The sequence below is a fragment of the Coturnix japonica genome, chromosome 2, assembly GCF_054131305.1.
Source record: "Coturnix japonica strain WE chromosome 2, WE-NBRP24, whole genome shotgun sequence".
In the NCBI taxonomy this organism is placed as follows: Eukaryota; Metazoa; Chordata; class Aves; order Galliformes; family Phasianidae; genus Coturnix; species Coturnix japonica.
Window position 1 is genome coordinate 46,066,394 of NC_140664.1, and position 23,933 is coordinate 46,090,326.

At 40.7% G+C, this 23,933-nt stretch overlaps 1 protein-coding gene across 4 annotated transcripts; it reads left to right on the plus strand.

Annotated features, from left to right (window-relative positions):
- Window position 1: 1 nt before the first annotated feature.
- Window positions 2–22,877, plus strand: RAB12 (RAB12, member RAS oncogene family). Of its 4 annotated transcripts, none has more exons than XM_015855285.3 (6): window positions 2–520; window positions 12,289–12,349; window positions 18,908–19,046; window positions 19,582–19,671; window positions 20,496–20,600; window positions 20,755–22,877. In XM_015855285.3, exons 1-6 carry the CDS (start codon window positions 277–279, stop codon window positions 20,866–20,868), a joined length of 753 nt encoding a protein of 250 aa, XP_015710771.1. In that variant the 5' UTR covers window positions 2–276; the 3' UTR covers window positions 20,869–22,877. The 4 variants fall into 4 exon arrangements, with proteins under 4 accessions (XP_015710771.1, XP_032298538.1, XP_085395835.1 ...); XM_085539709.1 differs by having other exon boundaries at window positions 47–520; window positions 19,558–19,671; XM_032442647.2 differs by lacking the exon at window positions 20,496–20,600 and having other exon boundaries at window positions 15–520.
- Window positions 22,878–23,933: the final 1,056 nt, after the last annotated feature.

Consider the following 23,933-nt stretch of genomic DNA (forward strand, 5'->3'; position numbering starts at 1 on the left):
CCCCGGCACTGCGGCGCGGGGCCGCGGCTCCGGTGCAGTAGAGGGCGCTGTGCAACGAGGCCCGGGCCGGGCGCGCCGCTCGTGGCGGCGGCGCTGGTCGGCTGAGTTCCCGTTCCCGTCGGGCCGGGTCGGGTGGCGGCCGCGCCTCGTCCTCGCGGTCCCTTCCTCCCGCTGCCTCGCGGCGGTGGGCGCCGGCGGCGGGCAGGGCAGCGGTACGGGGCGCGGCGGAGGCGGGCAGGGAAGCGCGGCGCCGGCTCGGCGCCGCATGCGGCGCTGATGGAGCCGAGCTCGGGGCTGGCGCAGCGTAGAGCGGGGGGCGGCGGGCTGGAGCTCGGGGCGGGCTCGGCGGGGGGGTCGCCGGCGCTGTCCGGGGGGCAGGCCCGCCGCAGGAAGCAGCCGCCGCGGCCCGCCGACTTCAAGCTGCAGGTGATCATCATCGGCTCGCGGGGGGTGGGCAAGACCAGCCTGATGGAGCGCTTCACCGACGACACCTTTTGCGAGGCCTGCAAGTCCACCGTGGGTAAGGCAGCACTCCGGCCGCGCCCCGACCGCGCCGGGAGCCTTGTCTTTGCCGGGATTTCGCAGTGTAAACACCGCCCGGCCGGGTCCCTCTCCCCTGGGGAGCTGCTCAGCGGGTGTCCGGGGTCCCCGGGCCTGTCCGTGGGGTGGGTGATAAGGGCGCGGAGTTGTGAGGACAGTCGTTGTGCGCAACTCCCCAGCGCGCCGTGGGATGGGGGTGGAGGGCCTAGTTTGGCCCGGGTCGGGAGGGGGGGTGTTTGGTGTCCTCTTTCGTTCTTGGACAGGATAAGGGGAAACGGTCATAAAGTTGAGCATAGGAAGTTCCGCAGCAATATGCGAAGGAACTTCTTCCCAGTGAGGGTGACGGAGCACTGGAACAGGCTGCCTAGGAAGGTTGTGGGCTCTCTTTCTCTGAAGATATTCAAGATCTGCGTGGACCCTACCTGTGCTACCTGCTGTAGGGAGCCTGCTTTGGCAGGAGTGTTGGACTCGATGATCTCTAGAGGTCCCTTCCAGCTCCTGCAATTGTGTGATATTTTGAGAAGTGTTAGGGGTGGCTGGTAAAACAGGTTGTTGTGCTAAAGCCTGACCTGGTACAGAAGTGTTTCGGGAGCTGAGGAGTTGTGTGGTGTACACTGAACATCACTGATGGGACTTCCAAGTGCTGCTCCAGACCCCAGCCCGACAAACTCCAGATGATCTCCCTGCTGCCAGGAAACCTTCTGCAGCGTTAGATCTGAGGAAGTTGATGTTTTGTTCTGTGAAAAGCACCTCCTGAGTGTGTTTTGCTCCTTGTCCGACAAACTGGGGGGCAGCTCCCCAGCTTCATACAGCGGCATCTTGTTCATGGGATAGTCAGCGGTGCTTTGAGGTGGCTTAATGCCTGCTGTGCTTTGATGCGTGGATGCATAAGGGGAAGAAAACGAGCTGGTTGGACTGCGTTGTTACAGACCTGCTCTGAAAGCTTAGGTCCTGCAGGAAAGCAGTTGTTAAGTCTGTGTCATTGTAAAATGAGCGCACGTAGCTAAGTTGAAGCTTGAAAAGTGAAGAAACCTATAGTATCAGATGGAAAAGGGTGGTGTTGGAAACGAAGATGCTGTTCTCCAAGCCCATACTTCTGTGGCAGAACAATAGAGTTACTCTTGTTTGTTTTAGTTTGTGTTTTGTCAGTTTTTATATCTATTTTTTCCCAGGTCTGCTTAAGAATCCTGCTCTGATAGTGCTGTGGCTTTTCCTCTCAGCAGCCTGTTAGTGCTGGTATTCTTAAGTTGGTAACTTCTTTCTGACTTCCAAAAAGTCAGAAACATAATCCCAAATTGAAATATTGTTGTAGTGAAGAGATGCTGATGGCTTTTGTGGATGGACCAATTTGATTAAAGGGAAGTAGAATTGGCAGTGGAATGTCTCTTTACAAATTCTCTGTGACTGTTGCTTTGAACTAGGTGCATCTTTGGAATGACCTACATTTAGCGTCCCTCTCAGGCTGGGCTGCTCTCCTTTAACTAGGGTTAGTTTCCTGATGTGAGTCTTGAGAAGTGAGAAGAGGTGCCCTAGACCCCAGCCCAGACTTCCAGCCTGGTGCCTTGTAAGCACACTGATTTCCTAGATAACCCGGGCAGTGATTGATGCGGAAAGCTTCCTTATTTTACAAAAGACAGGAAATAAATGGTATGCTGCTAGACAGAGCATTACGTAATGTTTGATGTATGAAGTGTGCCAACATAAAGCAGCATAGGGAAATCAGCTTGTGCCAAAATACATGTAGAAACTTGACAGTAATGGCATTCTTTCAAGGTCTTCTGACTGAAGCTGAGAGCTGTTGAGATTCCCCCGATCCTTCAGCTGCTAAGTGAAAGAACTTCCCACTGTTGTGACTGAAAGCTTGCACCTCTGCTGTTTACATATTATGTAGAAGGAAAATAATCCACAGTCAGAAATGATCAGGGGTCAGAGTTTGATGCACAGTTCAAATAATACACTCTTCCCATGTAGCTGCTTTCTGAAGTGATCTTTTGTGAGAGTTATAAGCGGAGAATGTTTTGAAAAGTGATTTGAAACAGTGTGACTAATGCAATTTCAGAGGAAGCGATATAAACCAAATATACCTCAAAATTAAATTTGAAAGGATGATATAAGAATATAAGAACAATTAAAAATTGCTGCATCTGCTTATATTGGATGCCCCGTCCTTGGAGGTGTTCAAGACCAGGTTGGACGGGGCCCTGGGCAACCTGATCTAGTAAATGTGTATGTTTGGTGGCCCTGCCAGGCAGGGGGGTTGGAACTACATGATCCTTGAGGTCCCTTCCAACCCGGGTCATTCTGTGACTCTGTGATATTAGGGAGATGCAGCTGGGAATGCATGTCGTTAACTCCCTTATCTTGATACCGGCAGCCTCTTTTTATACTAGACCTGTGAAAGTGTAGGTCAAACAGAACAGCATATGGCACCTTAATCTGTTGTATGGAAATGTGTGAGCTGCTCAGAGGTCTTGTCTGACAATGGATGAATTGCAAACGTCCAAAACTTTGCTTATTGGAAAGATCTGGCTGACTTGTCCCCAGCTGCCATTTAAGTTAATAGTGGGATGCCACTGAGTGATTCTACATAAACAAGGAGATGTGGATTCAATTAAGAAATATTCAGCATTTTAATGTTAATTTACAAAGGCTGCATTGCCAGCTTTTATTGCAGGGTTTAACAAACACACCAACATGTCTTCTGTCTCAATCTCAAAACACTGAAGTACTTTGAAAGCGTTCGAAAATAGCTTGGCAGGTTTCAGCACATTATTCATAACGGCACACGATGCGCTGCTGATCTAAAATTCTTTTGATGTATTTATTTTGGGCGTTAGGTTGCACAGAATATTGTGTCTCCTTAATCTGCTGTTTACATCGCGCTGAGAATACTCAGTGCGCTCAAATATTGACTGACTTTTGCACACTGGTGTCACATGGGAGATAGCGTTTGCTGTTTACGGTTTTATGTGCTAGGTTTGGGTGTTTGTTCTTATTATTAGCTTATAACTTATTTTTACTGCCTGTTTGGACATAAACATTTTCTTTAGAGATGTTCCCCCTGTATGTAAAGTTACTCATTTACACCAGTGTTAAATCCAAGGTAGTTAAGGTAACTCCTTTTCCATGATGGTAGAATGCTTATGTGAGGGTAATGTTGGCCTTTAAAGTGGTCAGGGGAGGAGGAGTCCTTGCGTTTCCTTCTTCCTCCCACCTTATCATCCCAAAAGTAGTTCTTATCCCTAATGAAATAACTCTGCACGTCCCAATCTCTACAATGATATTACTGTAGTTATTAATGTTTAAAAACTATAATAAAAAGAGTCCTCTTTATTTTTCAGACCTCTGTACCCCCCTGCTGCTCTCCTGTCCATATCCCGATCTGCTCATTGCCAGTCTTTCTGCTCTATCCCTGACAGATCTACTCAACTCCTGTACTCAGCATTATTTCCTAGCTACCTGAGCATTATGCTTCCCTCCTGGTTTCCATCTCAGGACCTCTGGTTCCTGCTCACCCTCATCTTTCACATGCAAGGTTTCTGAAGCCCAGTATCATCCATCCTGCAGCTCTTTTTCCATCATAAAGGCATCCTGGGAAAGAGGCCTTACCTACCGTAATGCAAGAGCTGAGGTGACCATGCAGGCTCGTGGCCAGCTCCTTTTAGCAGCTGGTTTTGGGACACTACACCACCACTTGAAGCAAATGCCAAAGCCTCCTTCAGGCTTGGTTTACAAGGAACATCATAGGTGGAGCTACTCAGCTGAGTTTGTAATGCGAAGTGTTGTTGTGGATCGGGATGGGAGTGTTGTGATCCTTTTTTGACTAATTGTAGCCTGTGGGCAAGCAAATGTGCTGTGGGGAAAGATCCCTTTGGCTTCACAAATGCACTTTGGTGTTGATTGTCTTTGCTTTAATATACTGTGAAATGGAACTTTGGCCTGTTTTAGGAGCTTGCTGGATTTACAGAGCTCCATGGCTTTTTCTTCCAAGCAGTCCATTTCCTGTTAATTCTTTCTAAAATATGCATGCAAAATGCTCAACTTCCAACAAATAGACAGTAGTGATGATGAAAACTTCTGGTTTAACTTCATCAGACCAACTTTAAATAAGGCAACTTCTGTTTTTAATATGTATGTATGGTATATAAACATATGCATACGCCTATGTGTTTGTGTTTTCTGTCACAATTCAACCTCCTTCTTCATTGTCTTTGGACTAACAACCTAAATATTAGGTTTCATTCCCATAAGCTTTTCCTATAATACTACTAGCAGGACTAGGGGAAATGGATCCAAGTTGAAGGAGGGAAGATTTAGGTTGGATGTTAGGGGGAAGTTCTTCACTAGGAGAGTGGTTAGGCCCTGGAACAGGCTGCCCAGGGAGGTTGTGGATGCCCCGTCCTTGGAGGTGTTCAAGACCAGGTTGGACGGGGCCCTGGGCAACCTGATCTAGTAAAGGTGTATGTTTGGTGGCCCTGCCAGGCAGGGGGGTTGGAACTACATGATCCTTGAGGTCCCTTCCAACCCGGGTCATTCTGTGATTCTGTGATACTTACATTCACCTTAGACTCTGACAAATGTAACTCATCTTAGTTTTTCTGTGAAGGTTTGTTTTGCCTTGTGCATAAGATGGCACTAAAAACTAAATCGTGATGGAGAGAAGGAGAAAAGAGTAGAAGTAAATATCTTTGGCTTTTCCATGTAGTGATAAAGCAGCAACCAGCCTTCTGTTGACTTTATGCTCAAAATCAGCTCTGTACCCACACTGAGAAATCATTGCTGCTCAAAAAAAAAAGGAAGTGAGTTCTGGCTACCAGCACTAGGTATTTATGTGAGAAATAGCCCTTGTCTTCATTTGTCCAGGATATTAATACATACTTATTTTTATTTATTGGGTTTTTGACTACTGTAGGTTAGCACAAATAAAACTTAACAGATATTTTGTTGATGTTGTGCTGCAGTAGTTTGATGAAGTACAAATAGTACAGAGCAGGAGGCTTGAGCTTTGCCTAGAAACCAATTTGACCTTACACAAAACCTTGAGGTGACTGGGGAGCTTGTAGGAACTTGCATTGTTTGTCACCAGTTATGAAACCATGAGTTCAGGCAATGCAGCTTTGAGCAGGAGCCCTTTGGAGGCTTCCTTTTACCATTAGTACTGTTGTCACTTGTAATTGACACTGGAGACCGCAACTGAAAGAACCCATCAATAGCTGTTTGCTCACTATATGTCAGCTAAGTGTATTGTACAGCTTTGCTGTAGTCAGCAAGTATTTTCCATGCGTACTCATTTGAGCCCTCATAAGGTAACAAATCTATATTTTAATATAGGAAAATGTAGTGGGGCGATGCTGTAAATGGTCAGGGTTTGGGAACAGGGCTTTGGGTGGGGCTGTTTGTATTTTTTATTTATTGAATCACCAAGAGCTTGTGAAGATGCAGAGATTTGAAATTGACCTTGTTTTCCTCATTTATAAACCAACTGCTAGCCCGAAGTGAGGGAAATATTCAGGTGCTGGGTTCTATCAAGACAGTAGAGCTATCTGGGTATCTTACAGACTGTTGTCAGTACGCATATGAGAATATGCAAGTACACCAACAGACAGCATGAAGAGCCCACTTGAATGGTGTCAGATGTGGAGTTTCATTTGTAAGGAGAGTGGAATGCAGCTGTCAAACTCAGTCTGGGCTGTGAACAGCTGAGAGTGTCAGAAGCAAAAAGTAAAAATAGGGGGCATGTGATTCTCAGCTATGGACTTTAATATTTCTTTCTGAAAGTTGTGCGCTTAAATAGATGTTCATTTGATGACATGGACCTGTTGCAGAATGCTTGTTTTTAGCCAACCTGTGAAATGGAAGAGAATCCATAGAGTGCCCTTCATCGCAAAAGCCTTAAATCTCTGTGAAGCTTGTTCTACAGGCTGGGCTTGAACAGGAGAGAGGATTAATATTCCCGCTTGTTAAGACTGCAACTACATAACAACACCTAGCAACACTTCTACCATTTATTTCTTCTGATGTCTAAGGAATGGAAAACTTGGTACTCAAACCAAAATGCTGTGTTCTGTCTCATTTTGAAACAGCTTCTGCCTTTTTAATAGTAGGGTGCTATCATTAACATATTCTTTCACATTCAGTTTTCCTCTCAGGTCTGGTCATTGTAGGCCACCAGTCTGCTGTGTTTTAGGCAGGAGTTTTGCAAATGCCTCGTCTTCAGGAAGGTCCAGAGTATCTTATTCATTCCGTTCTGTCTTTCACCTCATTCTGTTTATCAAAAATTTGGTCCATGCTTTGAAGTTGGCTCTGTAAGTAGATTAAAAGTTTATACTTTCTGAAAGACTTTTCATTTTCAGAGATGGTAAAGTTATAATGAAATAACTTTGCCATTTTCATTGTTTGGAAATCACAGAATTATCAAGGTTGGAAAAGACCTAGATCATCTAGTCCAACCATTACCAATACTTCCCAGCTAAATCATATTCCTCAACACAACATCCAAATGTTTCTTGAACACTCCCATGGTCAGTGACTCAAACTGAACATCTTAGACTTAAGTGTGTATCAGGCGTTCAGAAATCACTGCTGGCTTTTTAATTGCACCTCTGAAGTTTAGCCACTGCATATATGTAACCAGTTCTTTTCTTCTGATGTTGGTGTGTCTGTTTTGCTTTGGTCTGTAGCGCAGTTGCCAGCCGAGTTACGTGTGTGCTTTTATTTTAGGCGAGCAGTCTCAAGTTTCTGCATGTTAATTGTTCTAGAATTACACTTCAGAGCCATATGAGCAACGTGCTTCACCTGCCCCCAAAATAATCCCCAAACTGGTTCATAGGTGACTAACGCTTAATGCTTCCAAATCTCTTTTTAATCTTTGGATGTATAATGTGAGGTTTGAAATAAGTATTTCCGCTTTGGTGGTTCTTCAAATTGGTCTTAAAATTACCTACGTGTCTTGAAACTTCAATTGAAAACTGCTTTATTTTCTTCTTCAAACGGTTTTGGTAACCTTATTCTACCTCCACACCTGTGCACTCTACTCTTCTTTGTATATCTTTTCCCCAAAGATAAGTGGTAGAAGTTGATAGCAAAGCCAGCGAGTGTCTTTTCCTCATCTTCAGTAGCTTTGTATTACTGTCGTTTCTATTAATTACTTTATTGCAATCAATATTTAGGACTCTCTTATAGCAGATGCTGTGCAAGCTGGCAGCAGAGCTGGATCCTACCTCTGGAAGCACAGTCATCAACTGTAGTGGAAGGAAGGGAACTTCTCTGTAATGCTGTCAGATGTCCAAAGCAAACAAATAGTCCCAGCCTTTGAATTTTAAGTCCATTCTAATGATCAATCAGTATGCAAAGTCTGAATTTTTAAACTGATTGTGTCTCTTCAAATACAGTCTGATTCTTTTTCACTGATTGCATTACTTTGATGGGAATAGCTAATAGGCCTCTGCAAATTCAATCCATTGGAATTGATTTTAGCTGGAGGGGTTCTGTGTGCTCTATTTGCATCTGTTTTCCCAGCTCCTGCCTGAACTTTGTGATCAGGAAGTCTTGGCCTCTTAAGGTCACTCCATATAAACACAACAGCTCCCACTTCTTTTTTTCTGCTGCTTAGGGGAGAAAAGCAATGATGCAGAATGTGAAGTAAGGAGATTCTTCACTATGTATTTTATTTCTAGACAAACTTTTAAAGAAAGAAACCAGACACAGTTGTGTATTACCAATAGCAGGACTAGGGGAAATGGATCCAATTTGAAAGAGGGAAGATTTAGGGTGGATGTTAGGGGGAAGTTCTTCACTAGGAGAGTGGTTAGGCCCTGGAACAGGCTGCCCAGGGAGGTTGTGGATGCCCCGTCCTTGGAGGTGTTCAAGACCAGGTTGGACGGGGCTCTGGGCAACCTGATCTAGTAAATGTGTATGTTTGGTGGCCCTGCCAGGCAGGGGGGTTGGAACTACATGATCCTTGAGGTCCCTTCCAACCCGGGTCATTCTGTGATTCTGTATGTGTTTCACCGTGTGCTTTAGTAGATTTCTTCCTGCAAACAGGAATGAGAAGTAATTTATATATTATAACCTGTTTCAGACTAGACTTCATTTGTACTGGATTTGTTTTCAGCCTGGAGCAGCCACCAGTTTGGTGCAGTGACAAGATACGCCGCTCACACTGACTCGCTATCTAGAACTTCATTAGTGCGCTTCTATTTTGAGTGCCTGTTCCCTTTCTTTTAGGGCTGTTTGTTTTGGAAAGGAGTGCAGACAGTTTGCTTAGCTGTTTGTTGCATAGACTTCAGAATAAAGGAAGGAAACCCCTCTTCTAATTGCCTTGTAGTCCAGTAGCACTTTATTTTTCCTGGAAAAGCATTGTTTCAGTTGAGTACATGTTGAAGTAGATGCTCTTGTTTTCATGAAGTATATCTTAAATCTAAAGCTCTCGTGCTTTCACAACAAAAGCAGTGTACTTTGAAGAATTTTTCAGAATACTGAGCTAATAACATTATCTTTGGTGTGCCATATAATTGCTGCTTTATTTAATGCCTTGCTCAACATCTTTCATCTAGTGGCAGTGAAACGGCATATCTGCAGTTGGGTGGAATCTTACATCCAAACTGAGCAGTTTTAATTCAGGGAGAGAAGGCTGCTGGGATTCACATGTGAGTGTATTCGTAGTGGAAGAAGTGAATACGTGGCTTGCCGGTGGTATGCGTAAGATTGCTATGGAGGAGGGAAGGTGGTGGCCAGCCTTTTGGTTCCCCTCCTGTTGCCGTGGCCTGGCAAAGGACACGCATCTGAGAGTAACCATAAACATGAACCTGCTGGCTCTGCTGTGTGCAGTTGCTGATTTGCTGTCAATAAAATTGACAATAGTCATTTAAATGTAGACTAGGTAGTGTGAAAACCAGCCTTGGTTTGCCGTTGGAGAGAGCCTTTTACAATCCTTTATTTTTTTTAAGGTGTGTTGTTCGGATTTAATGCAGTTGTCAACAGTGATGATTGATTCCTCAGTTTTATTGAACCTGTGAGTGAGTAAAACCACTTACTGGATGCTGTCTGAGTAATTAAGGACAGAAGGTGCCCAGGTGGCTTGTTTGTGTTAACTGTTGTTGACATCGTGTTTTTAGTACCTGGAGAAATTATACAGATAGCAAAACTTGGTTTAGTTACATTCATTGACTTTAGTCAGGCTAACAATTTATTTCCTTGAACTTTTTCTTAAGGTGATGTTTGAAATTAAAGTGGAAAAGAAGCATTTGTTTACTAATTCGTATGTAAACTCAAAGTCTAACCTTTGACTGGTCTGTGGTGAAACACAGTAATGAAACCTGACAGGCTTTGAAATTTGTTTCTTCGTTTGCAAGAGAACCGTTGCCAGTATTTTTCCTCCAGTGTTGGCAGACATTGAACTTTTGGAATTGTGTTGTTGCTTGCAGAGCATTACTAATTATAAAAATTAGTCGAGCAACCTTTTAGCTCTGGCAAGCTGCATGATTGAAGTGTTGGGTGATCCAAACTGTTGTATAGAACGATCCGCCTCTCCAAAACTTACCGTTTTGCATAGTTTGTTGCAAAATATAACAGCAAATAAATGTTTCAGTCTGTGACTTTAAGGTGGTTGACAGAACAGTTTGCCTTTGGAATAAGAAGCTTAGATATTAGGAAGAAATTGCTCTCAGAAACAGTGGTGAGATAGTGGCACAGGCTGCCCAGGGAGGTGGTGGAGTCACCGTCCCTGGAGGTGTTCAAGAACCGTGTGGATGTGGCACTGAGGGGCATGGTCAGTGGGCATGGTGTGACGGGCTGATGGCTGGACTAGATGGTCTTAGTGGTCTTTTCCAACCTTAATGATTCTGTGACTCCAAGAATAATAGGGACATAATATTTATTCTGAAACAATCCTTTTAATCTGTAGGCATTTTTCCACTTGATTTCATTAGCATATGGTCTGCCTCATGTTCCCAAGAAGTCCTGAGCTGAAAATTTCCTGTGTTACAGCAATTGGATTTTCTCTGTAGTTCTGCCTTAGCAGAAGCTGCATTCTCTCTGACTTCCTATTCAGGTCAAGCTCCTCCACAAGTGCATTTGTTAACCAAAGCCAGCATGCCACCTGTGCTGCAACATACACAGTGTACTCTATTAATATTTCAGTGCGAGGGACAAGGTAGATTTTCTTATTTTACTTTTTTAACCCGAGTTCTCAGATGTGAATAATACGTCATACAGGATGTTGTATTCGTGTGGTAGAAGGATTGGGAACTTGAGGTGGTGGGGCAGTTTCATTGAAACTGAGGAAGACAGAGATTTGTAACCGTTTACATTAACATTGGTGATCTCCTTTGTGAGTAAAGTTGCTATTGTGCAGTTGATAAGTTGTGACCATTAAGACAAGTGTATTTTATACTTCAAATGCAGTTAGTTGGGGAAAGGGCATTTAGCAGTAGATATAGTTGGTGTTTTAAAGCAACTATTAAAACACTAATAACAAAGTAGCAATGACAAGAACTGTTTAGACTAGTTTTCCAGTGTGAAATGTACTTTTGTTTCCACACAACTTTGGTGCAGATGATGTAAGGGCCAAGTTCAGTTTCTTCTATAGGAATGAGTTTGGTATTGATTCTAACGGTATTAGCAAGGACACTTCGTTTTTACCAAGGACATTAGGAAAATGTTTAGTTGTTGTGAGAGGAAACATAAATCTACTCTTTGTGCTCACTTTCGTACCTACTATCCTTGGTATTCACTTGCATGTAAAATGGCAACGTGTTTCCAACGCAGCGTGCTTCTGCACTTCTGTGTGGGTCTAAGTGTGCCAGTCTGAAAGATGTTCTCCTGTCTTTTTATTTCCCTGCTTTTTGATGTGGTGCTGTCGGAAGAGATGGTTTTTAGAAGGGAGAAGTAAAGCAAAAAGACTTATACCAATGTTAAGCTGCTCGTTTTAGTGTTCAATTTATGAGTACTGTGATATTCTAGGACGCTTGTACCCTGAAATATTTTTGTGTTTGAGGTGGTATTCTTTTGTGTCTAGATGCTGTTTGACCATACTGTGTCTTTGTGTTGATTGCCAACATTATCTTTATGGACTTGAAGTCTTTCTGTATAACAAGGTCTTTGTGGTTCTATCTCTGCCGTTTAGCTTGCATTCAAAATCCGGTTGGAATTTGGAGGTGATGGTTGAAACTACCATACGGGTATAAAAGGAATTTCAAAAAGTTGTTTGAAATTGAAGCAGTTTGCTCATAAACATTTGCCAGAATGAAGAACGATGGTGCTGACAAACTATAAACCAACTGTGATTCCAGCACTTCCACTCTGGCACTTTACAAGCACTAAGCGTCTGGCTTGGGTGTACATGTGTACTGTCCCACTTCATAGACTGGTGTGGAGGATGGGGTTTGCTTCATGCCTCCAAGGCAGCTGTGTCTCTTGAAAGCAGAGCAGGCTTGTCTTTGACAGTCAATGTGAATAAGGGAGAAATAACCAACCATGCCTGTTGTTTTCCTGTTGTGTTGGGTTTACCTGCTGCTGGAACCGTTGCACAAAGTGGAAAGTTTGTGTTGTGATGCTACCAAATCAAATGGCTCACGGACCGTATAGCTGTAGTCAAATCCATGTGATGATCTTGCCTGTTGCAAACCTGTTAAAATTTTATTTAAAAAATATATATATAAACCTATCCAAAAATGATAGTAATAATTTATACTCTCATTACTTTTGCTTCTTATTTCTACTTTTCTGTTTACTGTATTTTATTTATAGGTGTTGATTTTAAAATCAAAACAGTAGAGCTAAGAGGAAAGAAAATTAGATTACAAATCTGGTAAGTAAAACAAATGTGCAACCAGCAGTATGTTTTAATTTTTATGTTATAGCATGAATCAATATGCTTGTCTAATACTATTAACTGTTATAAGCTGGTTTAGCTCTTAGCTTTTTGTTTCTCTCCTCCATTCCCACCTGACTGAAGCAAAACCAAATAGCTCTTAGGTTTTTGTGAGGATAAAGGAGGAGAAGGATGGTTAGAAGTAGGGCATGAGTGCACTTACTGAAATATTAATGTGTCTCAGAGATCTCAAGGACTTTTTCCTATAAGTGTGAAATCATCTACGCAAGAAATAGGAGTTCAACAAACAAAAGAAAATGACCGTGTTAAATAGACAGAGTTTGATTTTTATTTTCTGGACTGTTCTAAACTGACTTGTTACCAAAATAATTATAAGGCAGACATAAAATATTTCCTAAACTATGTTTCTAAAAGTTGATATAGACTGTGCTGTTTTCATGACACCATATCAAGTAACTTAAAAGTAAAGAGCATTCAAGACTAAGCAAATTATACCCCCTACAACAGCACCGAGATGTAAAATGATCTCATACAACCAAGACAGTACATATTAACTAGAAATAATGTTCTATTGCAGAAAGCTTGATGTCTGAGCTAAGCTTTTCTGTTCTAGAGTAGGATACGTGTTTCCTCATAACGATTCCCCGTGCTAATGATAGAATTTAAATTGTTTAGGGCTTATTGAGCTTACGTGCTCCTTTGCAGAGTCGTCTAATACATAAGCATTGTTTTGAGAGAATAAACCAGCTATGTTAATATACATTAATCTTACTACTGTGTAGAAGCTTAGCTTTGGTTGATTAACAGTGCTTGATGCATAATTGGCCTTGTAGTTAAGCTGATATAGCTACTAACAATCTATAGAGGGAGGGAAAGAGCTCTGAATACTCTCTGACACACTTTGGGGATATTCTGTTGGTTTCTCATTTGTAACTACACGGGTGCAGTGAATTCAGCTTACTAACTCCTCTTGGCAGGTCACCATCAACTCTTGTCTGTCACACCATGTGTCTGTCTTGCTTCCCTCTGAGTTAACTGCTGCATCATCTTTGGTATCATCAGTCACCTAACACTTGAATGTTACTGGCATGTCTTCATCCATCATGTGTCCCTGCTTGGAAACCTATGACCACAAGGCTGGCAGTTGAGCCAGCAGTTGCTAGCCAGGGTCTGCTGAAGCTGACAGAGGTAACAGAAGTTTTTTGATAAGGAGATGCTGCCTAACTTAAAATTTGCTATGAAATATGCCGAGCTTGACAATCATTTCTTTTCCCGTGTTGAATAAATACTTTTTAAGAGGTGTTTTGCTGGAAAAGAGCACCATTATTTAACCATTATTTTCCACATATTGAGAATATGCTAGTAGGATACAGGAAACTTTTTAAACAAAAAATTGGTAAGTTGCTAAAAAGTGACTAATAGCCCTGTGCAAAAACCTGCTAAAATGGTGAGCAAAACACATTACAAAGAGGAAAATACATTAAAGTCCACGAGTACAGTATCCAGCTCCCAGGTGTCACTCTGTCCCTAACAGTTGCTGTTAAAATGCTGTTTGTATGGATTATATTTAAAACTGTTGTGGCATGCTTGTGAAGTTTTGGAAAAGCAATTAAATAACCACCACTTTCACTTATTTATTTTGAAGTGTGTTTTATGTGTCATTGGGCCCATCTATTCTTTTTGTACCTTCAGATGTTAGATGGAAACAGGAAAGCCATTTACAGAGTCGACCACTTCAAGTTTTAAAATGCTAACTTAAGATATGTTGTTGGTCCTACCTCAGTCTACCTGTGTAGAGACATTGTTACCTCATACTTCCTGGTGGTCTTTACTTATAAAGATCACAGTAATGACTACAATACCCCATATAAGTTTTCAGTCATGTGATGATTCTAATTCAGAAATCAAACAAGGATGGTTGTTCATTTTTGTTTTTTTCAATACCAGATTGGGTTTTCGGTGATCACTTGACTTCTCTCTTTGCTGTCTGCTCTGCCAGCAGCATTTTCCACAGTACTCTGCCAATTCTCTTTATGAAAAGAGAAAAGCAGCAGAGAACTATACAGAATATATCAGTCAGTGATGTTTCCTTTTGAATGTAGCTCTCACCTGGTTGCTCTTAGTAGTGTAGCATACAAATCAGACCTTCTCCATATTGCTTTTGCAGTGAGATATTATATACTCTAGGATCAAAGAGGCTTCCGTTCTTACAGTAGCGCTGCTACTTTCAACCTATTTCCCTGACTTTCAGTCAGGAAACATCCTCCTGCTCCTCAGAAGATGAAATAGTAGCGCAGCACTGAGGATGCTCAGTAGTGTTCATTTTCTGTGCTGCCCCCAGTATAGTAGCAGTGACCCTTGGGCTGGCACTTAAAGTAGTAGATACAATAGGTCAGCTTCTGAGTTGCAGTTCTTGGCTGAAATAAGCTCATATGTTCTGAGGGAAGTAGTGTCTATTGCAGTTATGCAGTGGGTGAAGTAACTGAGCAGTTTGCCTGATTATTAGAGTGAAACCAAGCATCTCTGCTTTAGTGCTTTCTCAGAGCCAGACCAAATGATAGGAATCCCACCTTCCTGCTTTGGAGCATAGGTGTACCAGGTGGACAGTGGGGTCTGACTGGTGCCTTGTCACCTCAGTAATCTAAGCATTTAGCTGAAGCAAAAAGCAGCCAGGTCAGGCTTCCAGTCTGAAGGTACCCTGCTGCTGTGCCCAGTGTCCTGCTGTGCTGCCAGGGCAAGTGTGGGTTTCATGCCCAAGGCGGCTTCTGTCACCTGAAATTTGTTTCTGAAAGTTGTTTTAGCTGCGTTCTCTTTGAAAGCTGATGCTGCCAGCTCAAGGTTTTCTATGGGCAGTAGGGAATTTAACTTCAGAGCCAATGACAGTTATGAGTCTATTTGTGTTTTGTACGGTCATACACAGCGAGTCAACACTTGAAAACGGGCTTTGTGTCATGGTGGTGGTGTTTGTTAATTTGCTTTTGTTTGGTGTAGTGTTTGTATTTTCAGAGTGATGTCTATTTTTCTATTAATTGGGCAGGAAATTGTAGTTGATGCTGGAGTCATAGGCTGAATGTTTATAATTACCATTTGGAAATAGCAGGGCTTTTTTTCCATTAGAGCAAGTTTTTGGAAAAATCGGTAAAAGAAAACTCTTTAAAATACTAAAAAGAGGGAGTCATCTGTTGTGTTTTCTCAGTGATGCCAAATCATTGATGAAGTTGTAGTAGCTTGTTGTTTGGACTTCTGGAGTTGGAATGAGATTGGAGTGCCTCACAGTTCTTATGCTGATTCTTGAAGGAGAAATAAGGAACTGGCAGCATTAGCTTTGTTCATGAAATCCATGAAGGTGCAGTTAAATAATGCTCATCTCATAGCTTTCCATCCTTCCAATAGCTCTATTGTCTCAACTGTTCCCACTGTGGGAGAGAAATACATTGACAGTAGTGTAACAAACTTAATTTCTCCAGTACGGCACATGAAAGGAAGACATTTTATGATGGATAAGTTTTTGATGTTAGCTCTACTTTTGGGCTTGTTATTTTTTTTTTCTTCAATGATGGAAGAATTTGCCACACATTTTTATAAAGATGTCCTCATACAAGATAAGTTTCCTTATGTAAGATCAGCTTGATACTCAATGGCAGCTTATTTAGCTCGTTTGAGATTGCTGATTATTGCTTATTTTAGAGATAATTCTCCAGTTTTCTCCTTGCTACTTGAAGGATAATACAGCGTTACTGTAATGTTAAAGACCACAAATTCAGGTTATTTTCTTTCAGTTTTTGAAGGAAACAGGTATTATCAGATCCTGCTTACAATCAGAAACCTGTTGTCTGGTTTCATTTAAATTTCCTGTAACGGTGAATGCATTGGTTACGCAAAATGTGTGGACATTGTGATCATCAGAAAGCCATAATTCACCGTGATTAGAGTGACTGGCAGGTGACAATTGGTGGCCATCTTTCATTGAACATATAGCAGGGCTTTTGAACCAGCCACAGCAGGGGGTGTGTCTCATTTAGCCAGCAAGGCAGACTACACACAAATGATCTACACAAAGAGGACTGCCAGGACCTGAGGGTAGAGATTGTGGCAGTGTTTTAAGAACCCGAGGTTGTTGTGAGGTGAGGAGAGGTTGGCAATACCGGGTAGAATGGGAGATCATGTACTCAGCAGGCTAGGGGAAGTGTGGGGCTGGAGGAAACTGTAGTGGCTGAGTGTAATGTTGACTCCAGTGCTTACACTCAAGTGTACCTCATGTGTTGATTGGTCTCTTCAGAGAGAGTAGTTGAGTGTTAGTGTGTTTATTTCCTCTGTGTGTTTTCCTAACATACAAACTGAGTGATGTGGTACTTCAGAAGGGGCCCCTTTGCGATGGAATTGCTAAAAAGCCCTTAACATTGACCTGTAGGCACAGTTAGCTCTGAAATGGCTCCTCTGTTTCTCTCCTCTGGTACGGGTACAGAGAAGAGAGGGAAGACTGACCAGCAAAAAAGGCAGTGATTTTCATTAGTCAGACCACAACTTGAATTGATGCATTCTTCCATACGGGGTATGCCCTGCCACCTGCCATCTGGTTGTGTCTGTGCAGCAATAGAACTAAAGGGATCCCATCCCTAATGCACTTGGTCAGTAGGCTGGATTAGCAGCAGATGGCAGAAGCTGGTCTACACGGTTATAATTCTGAGAAGCCTGTTTGTAAGTACCGAAGCAATGCTATCCATATGTGGAAAATCAACGGTTCATAGTAGAATTTTTACATTTTTCATGGAACAAATTTCCAGAGGATCTGACAAAACCAAACCTGACCATCACAAAAGAAAGTAAGAGAGGAGAAAATAGAATTAAGTCTTCTAAGTAATACTTATGTGACTTCAGCTGCCAGAACTCATATTGCTTTAAGAATAAAACAAACACTTCATTCATTATAAGAAAGGAACCAGTTAACCATCTAAAACTGTCTGAAATACTTCTAGAGCTTCATCTCATTGAAGCAGTCTGTTTCACCTTCAGTAGGGTCCCAAAGGTTTGTGTGAATTCAGCTCTTAAGTTTTGAGTAGAGAATGGGATGTGAATAAAAACAAAAATGTATGCAGTAGGAATTTGTTCTCTTCTACCTCCCTGCCCCAAGTTCCATGTCGTGATGCTGCTGGCTTAGTGAAGTGTTAGTATTTTTCCACAGGCTATGAAGGAGAGATTTCACATCTTTTTCTAGTAGACACTGTTTACTTTGTGAAATCACCTACCAAAAATGTGTTGCTATCAAGTACATTTGTGGCTATTTCAGGAGAAAGTCACGTACTTCACTTTTAAGCCTGCTTAGTTGAGATCCTTAAAGATATTGTGAAGAGCAGGATAGGTTTGCTGTAGTTTATTCTGCTACTTGTTGTGCATAAACCTTAAAAAGAATTCTTCAGGATAATCAATGTGGTGTTTTGTGAACATAACGTTTTTCTTTCTTTTTGGTAACAAGTGTTTCAGTTCTCCATTGTTAATCTCATTCCCAAATTCATTCTTACCCTTTTGTCTAAAATGTGACTGTTGTATAGAGTTCCTTTTAAGTTTTCGGGTCCCTATGCATGGGCACACATTTTTTCCCATGCACTCTGAATTTTATTCAGTCTTTTAACTAATCTTTTGGTTGCTTCAAAGCACCGTGTAACTTAGTATTTGCTTTTGATACCAGTCACATTTTAAGACTTAGGGTATACACCAGCTGTTGTATCAGTATAACTGCCAAAAATCTTCCATGACAGGACTCGGTAAAAAATAACTTTGTCTTATCTACTTTGGAATATCAACTATAGCTAGTACAGGCAAACTGTTGACATTGCTTGAAAGTAACCTCCAGTGTAAATGCACTGTGATAGAAATGCCCTCATTTGAAAGTGAAGATAGAAATACTATTTGACCACCTCAGATTAGTAGATGTAAGTGTGAAAGGCAATAATCTACTTTCAAAAGCTGTTCTGTATAAGGTTGTTCACTTACTTTAGAAATCACTTCCTTGGAAGTGAATTCTGCCAGTAGCCTCTGCATTAGTCTTGAAAACCATGGTTGAGTTACTGTGGTTGATCCAGAAAGGCTCTGAAAGTTCAAATCATAATAATCAGTACATTGCTTATTTTATTGTTGGATGTCCAGCTGTTTTAGTCTGCTAAGCATGTATCCATTTCTTTTTCATTTATTTCAGGGCTGTTTAAAAGAGAAACAACCATACACCACAAAACCGGCTTCATCTGCTGGTACATTTTCACTGAACAGCTTCATTTTCAGTCACATGTAGACCTGTTTGGTGGCCTTTCTTGGTGAAGTTAGTATGGGTTAAGTAGTTCTCATGTGAAAAACTTTTTGTAATTGAAAGTAATGCTCCATTTTATTTTATTTTTCCCTGATAAACAGACATGTATTCAGTTTACAATGTAGAGTATCCAATAAGTGCGGGAGGGTGTCTTTATTAAAATAGAAGCCAAGTTATTGTGTACTTTGCAAATCCATGAAACATTTGTGCCAATGTTTGCTGCTGCTTCTTAGGGACACAGCAGGTCAGGAGAGATTCAACAGCATTACCTCAGCTTATTACAGAAGTGCCAAGGGAATTATTTTGGTGTATGATATCACCAAGAAGGAAACATTTGATGATTTACCAAAATGGATGAAAATGATTGATAAGGTAGGCTCTCTTTTTTTGTTTGTTTGTTTTTGGGTTTTTGGAGAATTAGTTCTTTCCCAAAAGGACTCAGTAATATATGCTTTCGACAGCATAATTCCAGGATTATTAAACTAAAGACTGCTGGTTTGCATGGGATTCTTTTAGCAGGAATTTAACATTTACTTGTTCTGTTGCAAAATGATTGTCCATTCTTGCTTCCTTTGACTAAAGTAGTTAGAAGTGCCAGTGGAAATCTGTAACGTTATGCATTTGCCTATTCACAGTGGGAAGAAGAAATTTCAGTCTGTGAAATAAGTCGTTTTGTTCACTCCTAGTTGAATTGGAACAACTGGTTCTTAATAATGTTTTTAAATAATATTTAAAAATTTAAGTTGAAAATCCTTAAAATAACCTTTGGGGAGAACATTAATATATTAAACTGCGTAGATATGTTTCATGATTTAGAAAAGAAATTTCTCTTTTTATTTCTAATTCTGTATGAAACCTCAGCTTTTTATTTTTTTTTGTTTAGTATATTAAAATATTTTACTTGCAGTATGCTTCAGAAGATGCAGAGCTTCTATTAGTTGGAAATAAACTGGACTGTGAAGTTGATCGAGAGATTTCTCGGCAGCAGGGAGAAAAGGTAAGAACAGGTATAAGTAAATTCTAAGTTACAGCTGGAAGCAAAACTGCTGTGACGCTGCTGTTGAGAGTCCATGGCTATTCTTAATCATATTGTTGGGCCTGAGGAGTTTAATGAGAATGGGGACGTTTTGTCAAAATTCATAGTCTGCTTACCTCTTTTTATACAACGTGCATTACCTGCTTTCTTCCTGAAGCAGTTTGCCTTTGCTTTAAAAAGAAGAATAAACTACTAGTGTGATTGTTGGCCCCAGTACGCAGTAATGTAGTGAATACCTCTTTTTGCCACGTAAACTGTGAAAAGAGTTGTAGTAAAGAATTGAGTCATAAATAGAGATATGTCCATTCAGGACATGTTTGTAGTCCTTATTCCATATATTGGCCTTTCAGTACTACTTTGGGATTGGCAAGAGTCCTGCTTAATTACTTAACTTTTCTTCCGTGGTTGTTGGTTTTTCTTGTTTTTCTTAATTGCAAAAGTAGTGAGAAAACTGAAAGGAAAATGCTTTGCCATGGGATTTACAGCACCATCTTGATCAGGACAAATACAAATATTTTTCTTCTGAGAAGTTCTTATTCCTTGGCAATCTGAGTAATGATATATTAATTTCTCAAACTTAGGTCTAGAAAAGTGAAGCATGCTTTTCCACTAAACCAGATCTAAGTGAAAATTAGCTACATCTGGCAATGTTTGCTGCACCTTAGAGATTTGGGGTTATTAATTGCATAAGAGATCAGTCACAGATTTCAGAGAAGCTTATTAAAGGTTTAATGAGGAATGTATATTTGTTGTTTTTGTAGTTATTTTACTTTTTCTCCCATCAGTTTGCACAGCAAATAACTGGGATGCGGTTCTGTGAAGCAAGTGCCAAGGACAATTTTAATGTGGATGAAATATTTCTAAAGCTTGTTGATGACATTCTGAAAAAGGTAAAATATTTAGGAGATAGTTTCTGCCCACATAAGTGGTCCATGCTTAAATACTCAGTCTCTGATTGTATTTGTCAGGAGGACATGGAGGGTAAGTGCGCTCTGTCACGTGAAGCTGATAATTGTTTACAGGTGATGTTTTCTTTTCTTTAAGATGCCACTGGATGTTATAAGAAATGAGTTGTCCAACAGTATCCTGTCCCTGCAACCAGAGCCAGAAATCCCACCTGAACTGCCTCCTCCAAGGCCACATGTCCGTTGCTGTTGACTTGTTACTCCATACAGAGTGAAAAATAGGAGTGGAAGGATAAAGAAAGTATCTGTACTACTCTGCACTACAATCATTTGGCAGTTTCTTGTTGCACTTTGTTATTCGAGTCAGAGCTACACACTAACTTGTAAATATGCAAATATGCAATCCTGTGTAGGATTCAACTATATAACATTTAATTATTACCCCTGACCCTCACAATGATGTTTCATTCATTGCCCCGGTGTTATAAATACTGTACAGTTGGTTGAGATTTACCACACTTCCAATTGAGGAAAAAGGAGAAGTTAAATCTATACCTATTCTTGACATAAATGTTGTAATAGTTCTTGTTATTATAAACAGGCAGGCAGAAGCTCTTCTGGTATGAAGATAAGTATATGGTGCTTTGCTGACTATTTTAAAGACAATTTTTTTTTTAAAGAGGACTTTATGTACAAAGCTTCCATAATCAGCATTATGTTTCATTTTAATGTAGTGAAAACATCTTTGGCTGTAGCATCCTCTGCTGACTGGATTTGTTGAAAAGCTAAGTTTAAGTTTTGGCAGCCTTATTTATTTTGTTTAATGCTGAACCCATCCTTTGTGTACTACGACATCACGTCTGGTGCAAATTTAAGACTGCGCTGAAATTGCATATATAATTTTCTCCACAAGCATAAACTTGATTGCGAGAATCAATAAGTTTCAATAAAAGAATGGAGATATATTCAAAACTCTATAAGAAGGTATAAAAAGCAATGCTGCTGTCCTAGACAAATTCTTTTAAAAAAAGAGAATTTCCTGTGTTAAGGAATATATATGTGTATTTGTCTGGACATCTGTAGGGTTGGGGGGAGGGGAAATTAAGGTAAAAAAAAAAAAAAAGGTTTTCCTTTCCTGATAGTAGAAATTATTCCCACCAAGCAAATACTGTGTTAGATTTTTGTCTGATAATGAATTTGTGGATTATATCTTTGGTATATCTTTTATTAAAATGCACTGTTTAGTTTAGCTGTGGTAAATCAGTAGTTACATATTTGAATAACTTGGTGTGTCCTGAATGTTTGTGGTATTGAAAAGCATTGTGGTCTTTCTAAACTAATGAAGTGCAAATAAAATTTTGTATTTATGAATGACAGTGGAACTGCACCTGTTATTAGAATGGCAAGTATATCAAATCGTGGGTAAAAGGTAAAATCTACAGTATGGAACAACTGCTCTTGTTTTAATTTCCTTGTTATTTAACTTTCTGTTTGACAGTTCCTCTAGGCCTAGTTAGAAGAGCAGCAAACATTAATTGTTCACCTTGATGCTTGCTGTCTTGGAATGACCTAGCCCAGCTGATACCTCCAAACAGCTTGTGACTATTTGTCATGTTACCTTCGCAGGTGGTCACAAAACTATAAATGACACTGGCAACACAAATATTAACCAGTCTTTTCCACACTACAGCTTTTCTACTTCTCATTCTCTGGTGCTGGAACCCATTTTGTCACTTTTGCCACTCCTCTAGCTGAAACGCTGACACTTAACAGTAAGCTGTACCACTGACTTAAGCAGTTTCTCTGCGCTTTATGGAAGGAAAAAAAGACGCAAAGAACTGCGAAGGTTTTAAAAGGATATTTTTTTAATCCCTTATTTCAGTAAGCAAGCTCTGACATTCTGAATACAATACCATGCAGGTCTTAGCACACTTCGATTTCAACTTACAGATTAAGGAAGCATGGTTGATATTTGTGCTTATGTCTTCTGCCACCTTGTGCCTAAGCAGTTTGCTTTTATAGGTAGTAAACTTGTGGTTTACTATCCTATTGATAAGATAAAATCAATTTCCAAAGCACTTGTAAGATTTCTGATGATACTGTGGGCAATAACATGGAAGGAAGAATTATGGAAAAGTGAGTTTTAACTTGACAACAATTCTATTTTAGCTGATTTGTTTTTATATGTACTTAGAATCTTGTGATTTTTTTTTCCTGCAGTTTTTGAATTTAATAAAAATTAAGAAATCTGACTTAGATAAACTTTCTTCTTGTAATTATGTTCTGTTTGTATATAGGTAGATCGGAATTCCATTCTCTTGTACTAAAAAAAGAAGAATTATTACATTTGAGAGACATGTTTATTTAAGAATGCTTGAATGTATTTGTTTATTCATTGGAAATCATAAAAAGTTCAGTAAACCTTTGCTTCGGATCTGTTTTAGTATAACCCTAAAGAGAGTTTTGTCTCCTACTTTGATCTCTATAACTTTTCCTGAGTCAATGTTCATTTATATCTTAACAAGGATTTGCAGTGTGCCATGGAAGGGTGGGTGAGTACACAGTACAGAAGGATCTGAAAGTTATTGGCTTATCAGCCCTTTGCATTTCTCGTTCACCAGATCTGGTCCTGCAGAACAGGGATGCACAACCACTGTCAAAATTTACTGCCTGTAAGGAAGGAGGAGGAGGGCTGGTATGGTAGGAGGCAGCAAAATAATGGAACAAAAGCAAAAATGAAAAGCATATGGTGATTTGCTAAGGGAAACTTAGAATCGTGCGTTTGTGACCATGCCAGAAACTTCCACATTCTCTCATTTGTGTCAAATGTTTAATTTATGTCACTGCACTGAAGGGGCAAGAATTTCTGGCAGCAAAGTCTTTGTCTTGATTGCTCTGCCATTTTATCCTTGTTTGTGAAAGTAGTGTTGTCAGCTGATCATTACTTTTAAGTGCTCGATTTAGGCAAGATCGGGAATGAAGTAGGCCCAAGTGTGTGAAGAATTTCTGGTGAGTCCAGAAGCTAATTGGTATCCTGTGGGCCAGTGTTATCTATTACGAAGGTGATATCCTAACAGGTACAGCAGTCTTGAGTAATAGCTCTAAATATTTCGAAGTGCCAAGTTCATATTAGGCTGAAACGTGCAGTTTTTGGTACTGTGTGTTTTTGCAGATGAGCTTTGGTGCTTTTTGTAAGGGCAGGCGCACTGATGGAATTGTCCATTAGAGGTCACTGGAGCTCCGCCAGTGAAGAAGTGTAAGCCCTGTCCTGCTGCGCTGGCCGCTGCTGCTTGCTTTTTACTGCTGAGCAAATGCACC

Coding starts and splice junctions, on each gene's coding strand:
- RAB12 (XM_085539709.1), top strand. CDS start 277: ATGGAGCCGAGCTCGGGGCTGGCGCAGCGTAGAGCGGGGGGCGGCGGG. Junction 12,350..18,907: donor AAAATTAGATTACAAATCTG/GTAAGTAAAACA, acceptor GCTGCTTCTTAG/GGACACAGCAGGTCAGGAGA. Junction 20,601..20,754: donor TTGATGACATTCTGAAAAAG/GTAAAATATTTA, acceptor CTTTTCTTTAAG/ATGCCACTGGATGTTATAAG.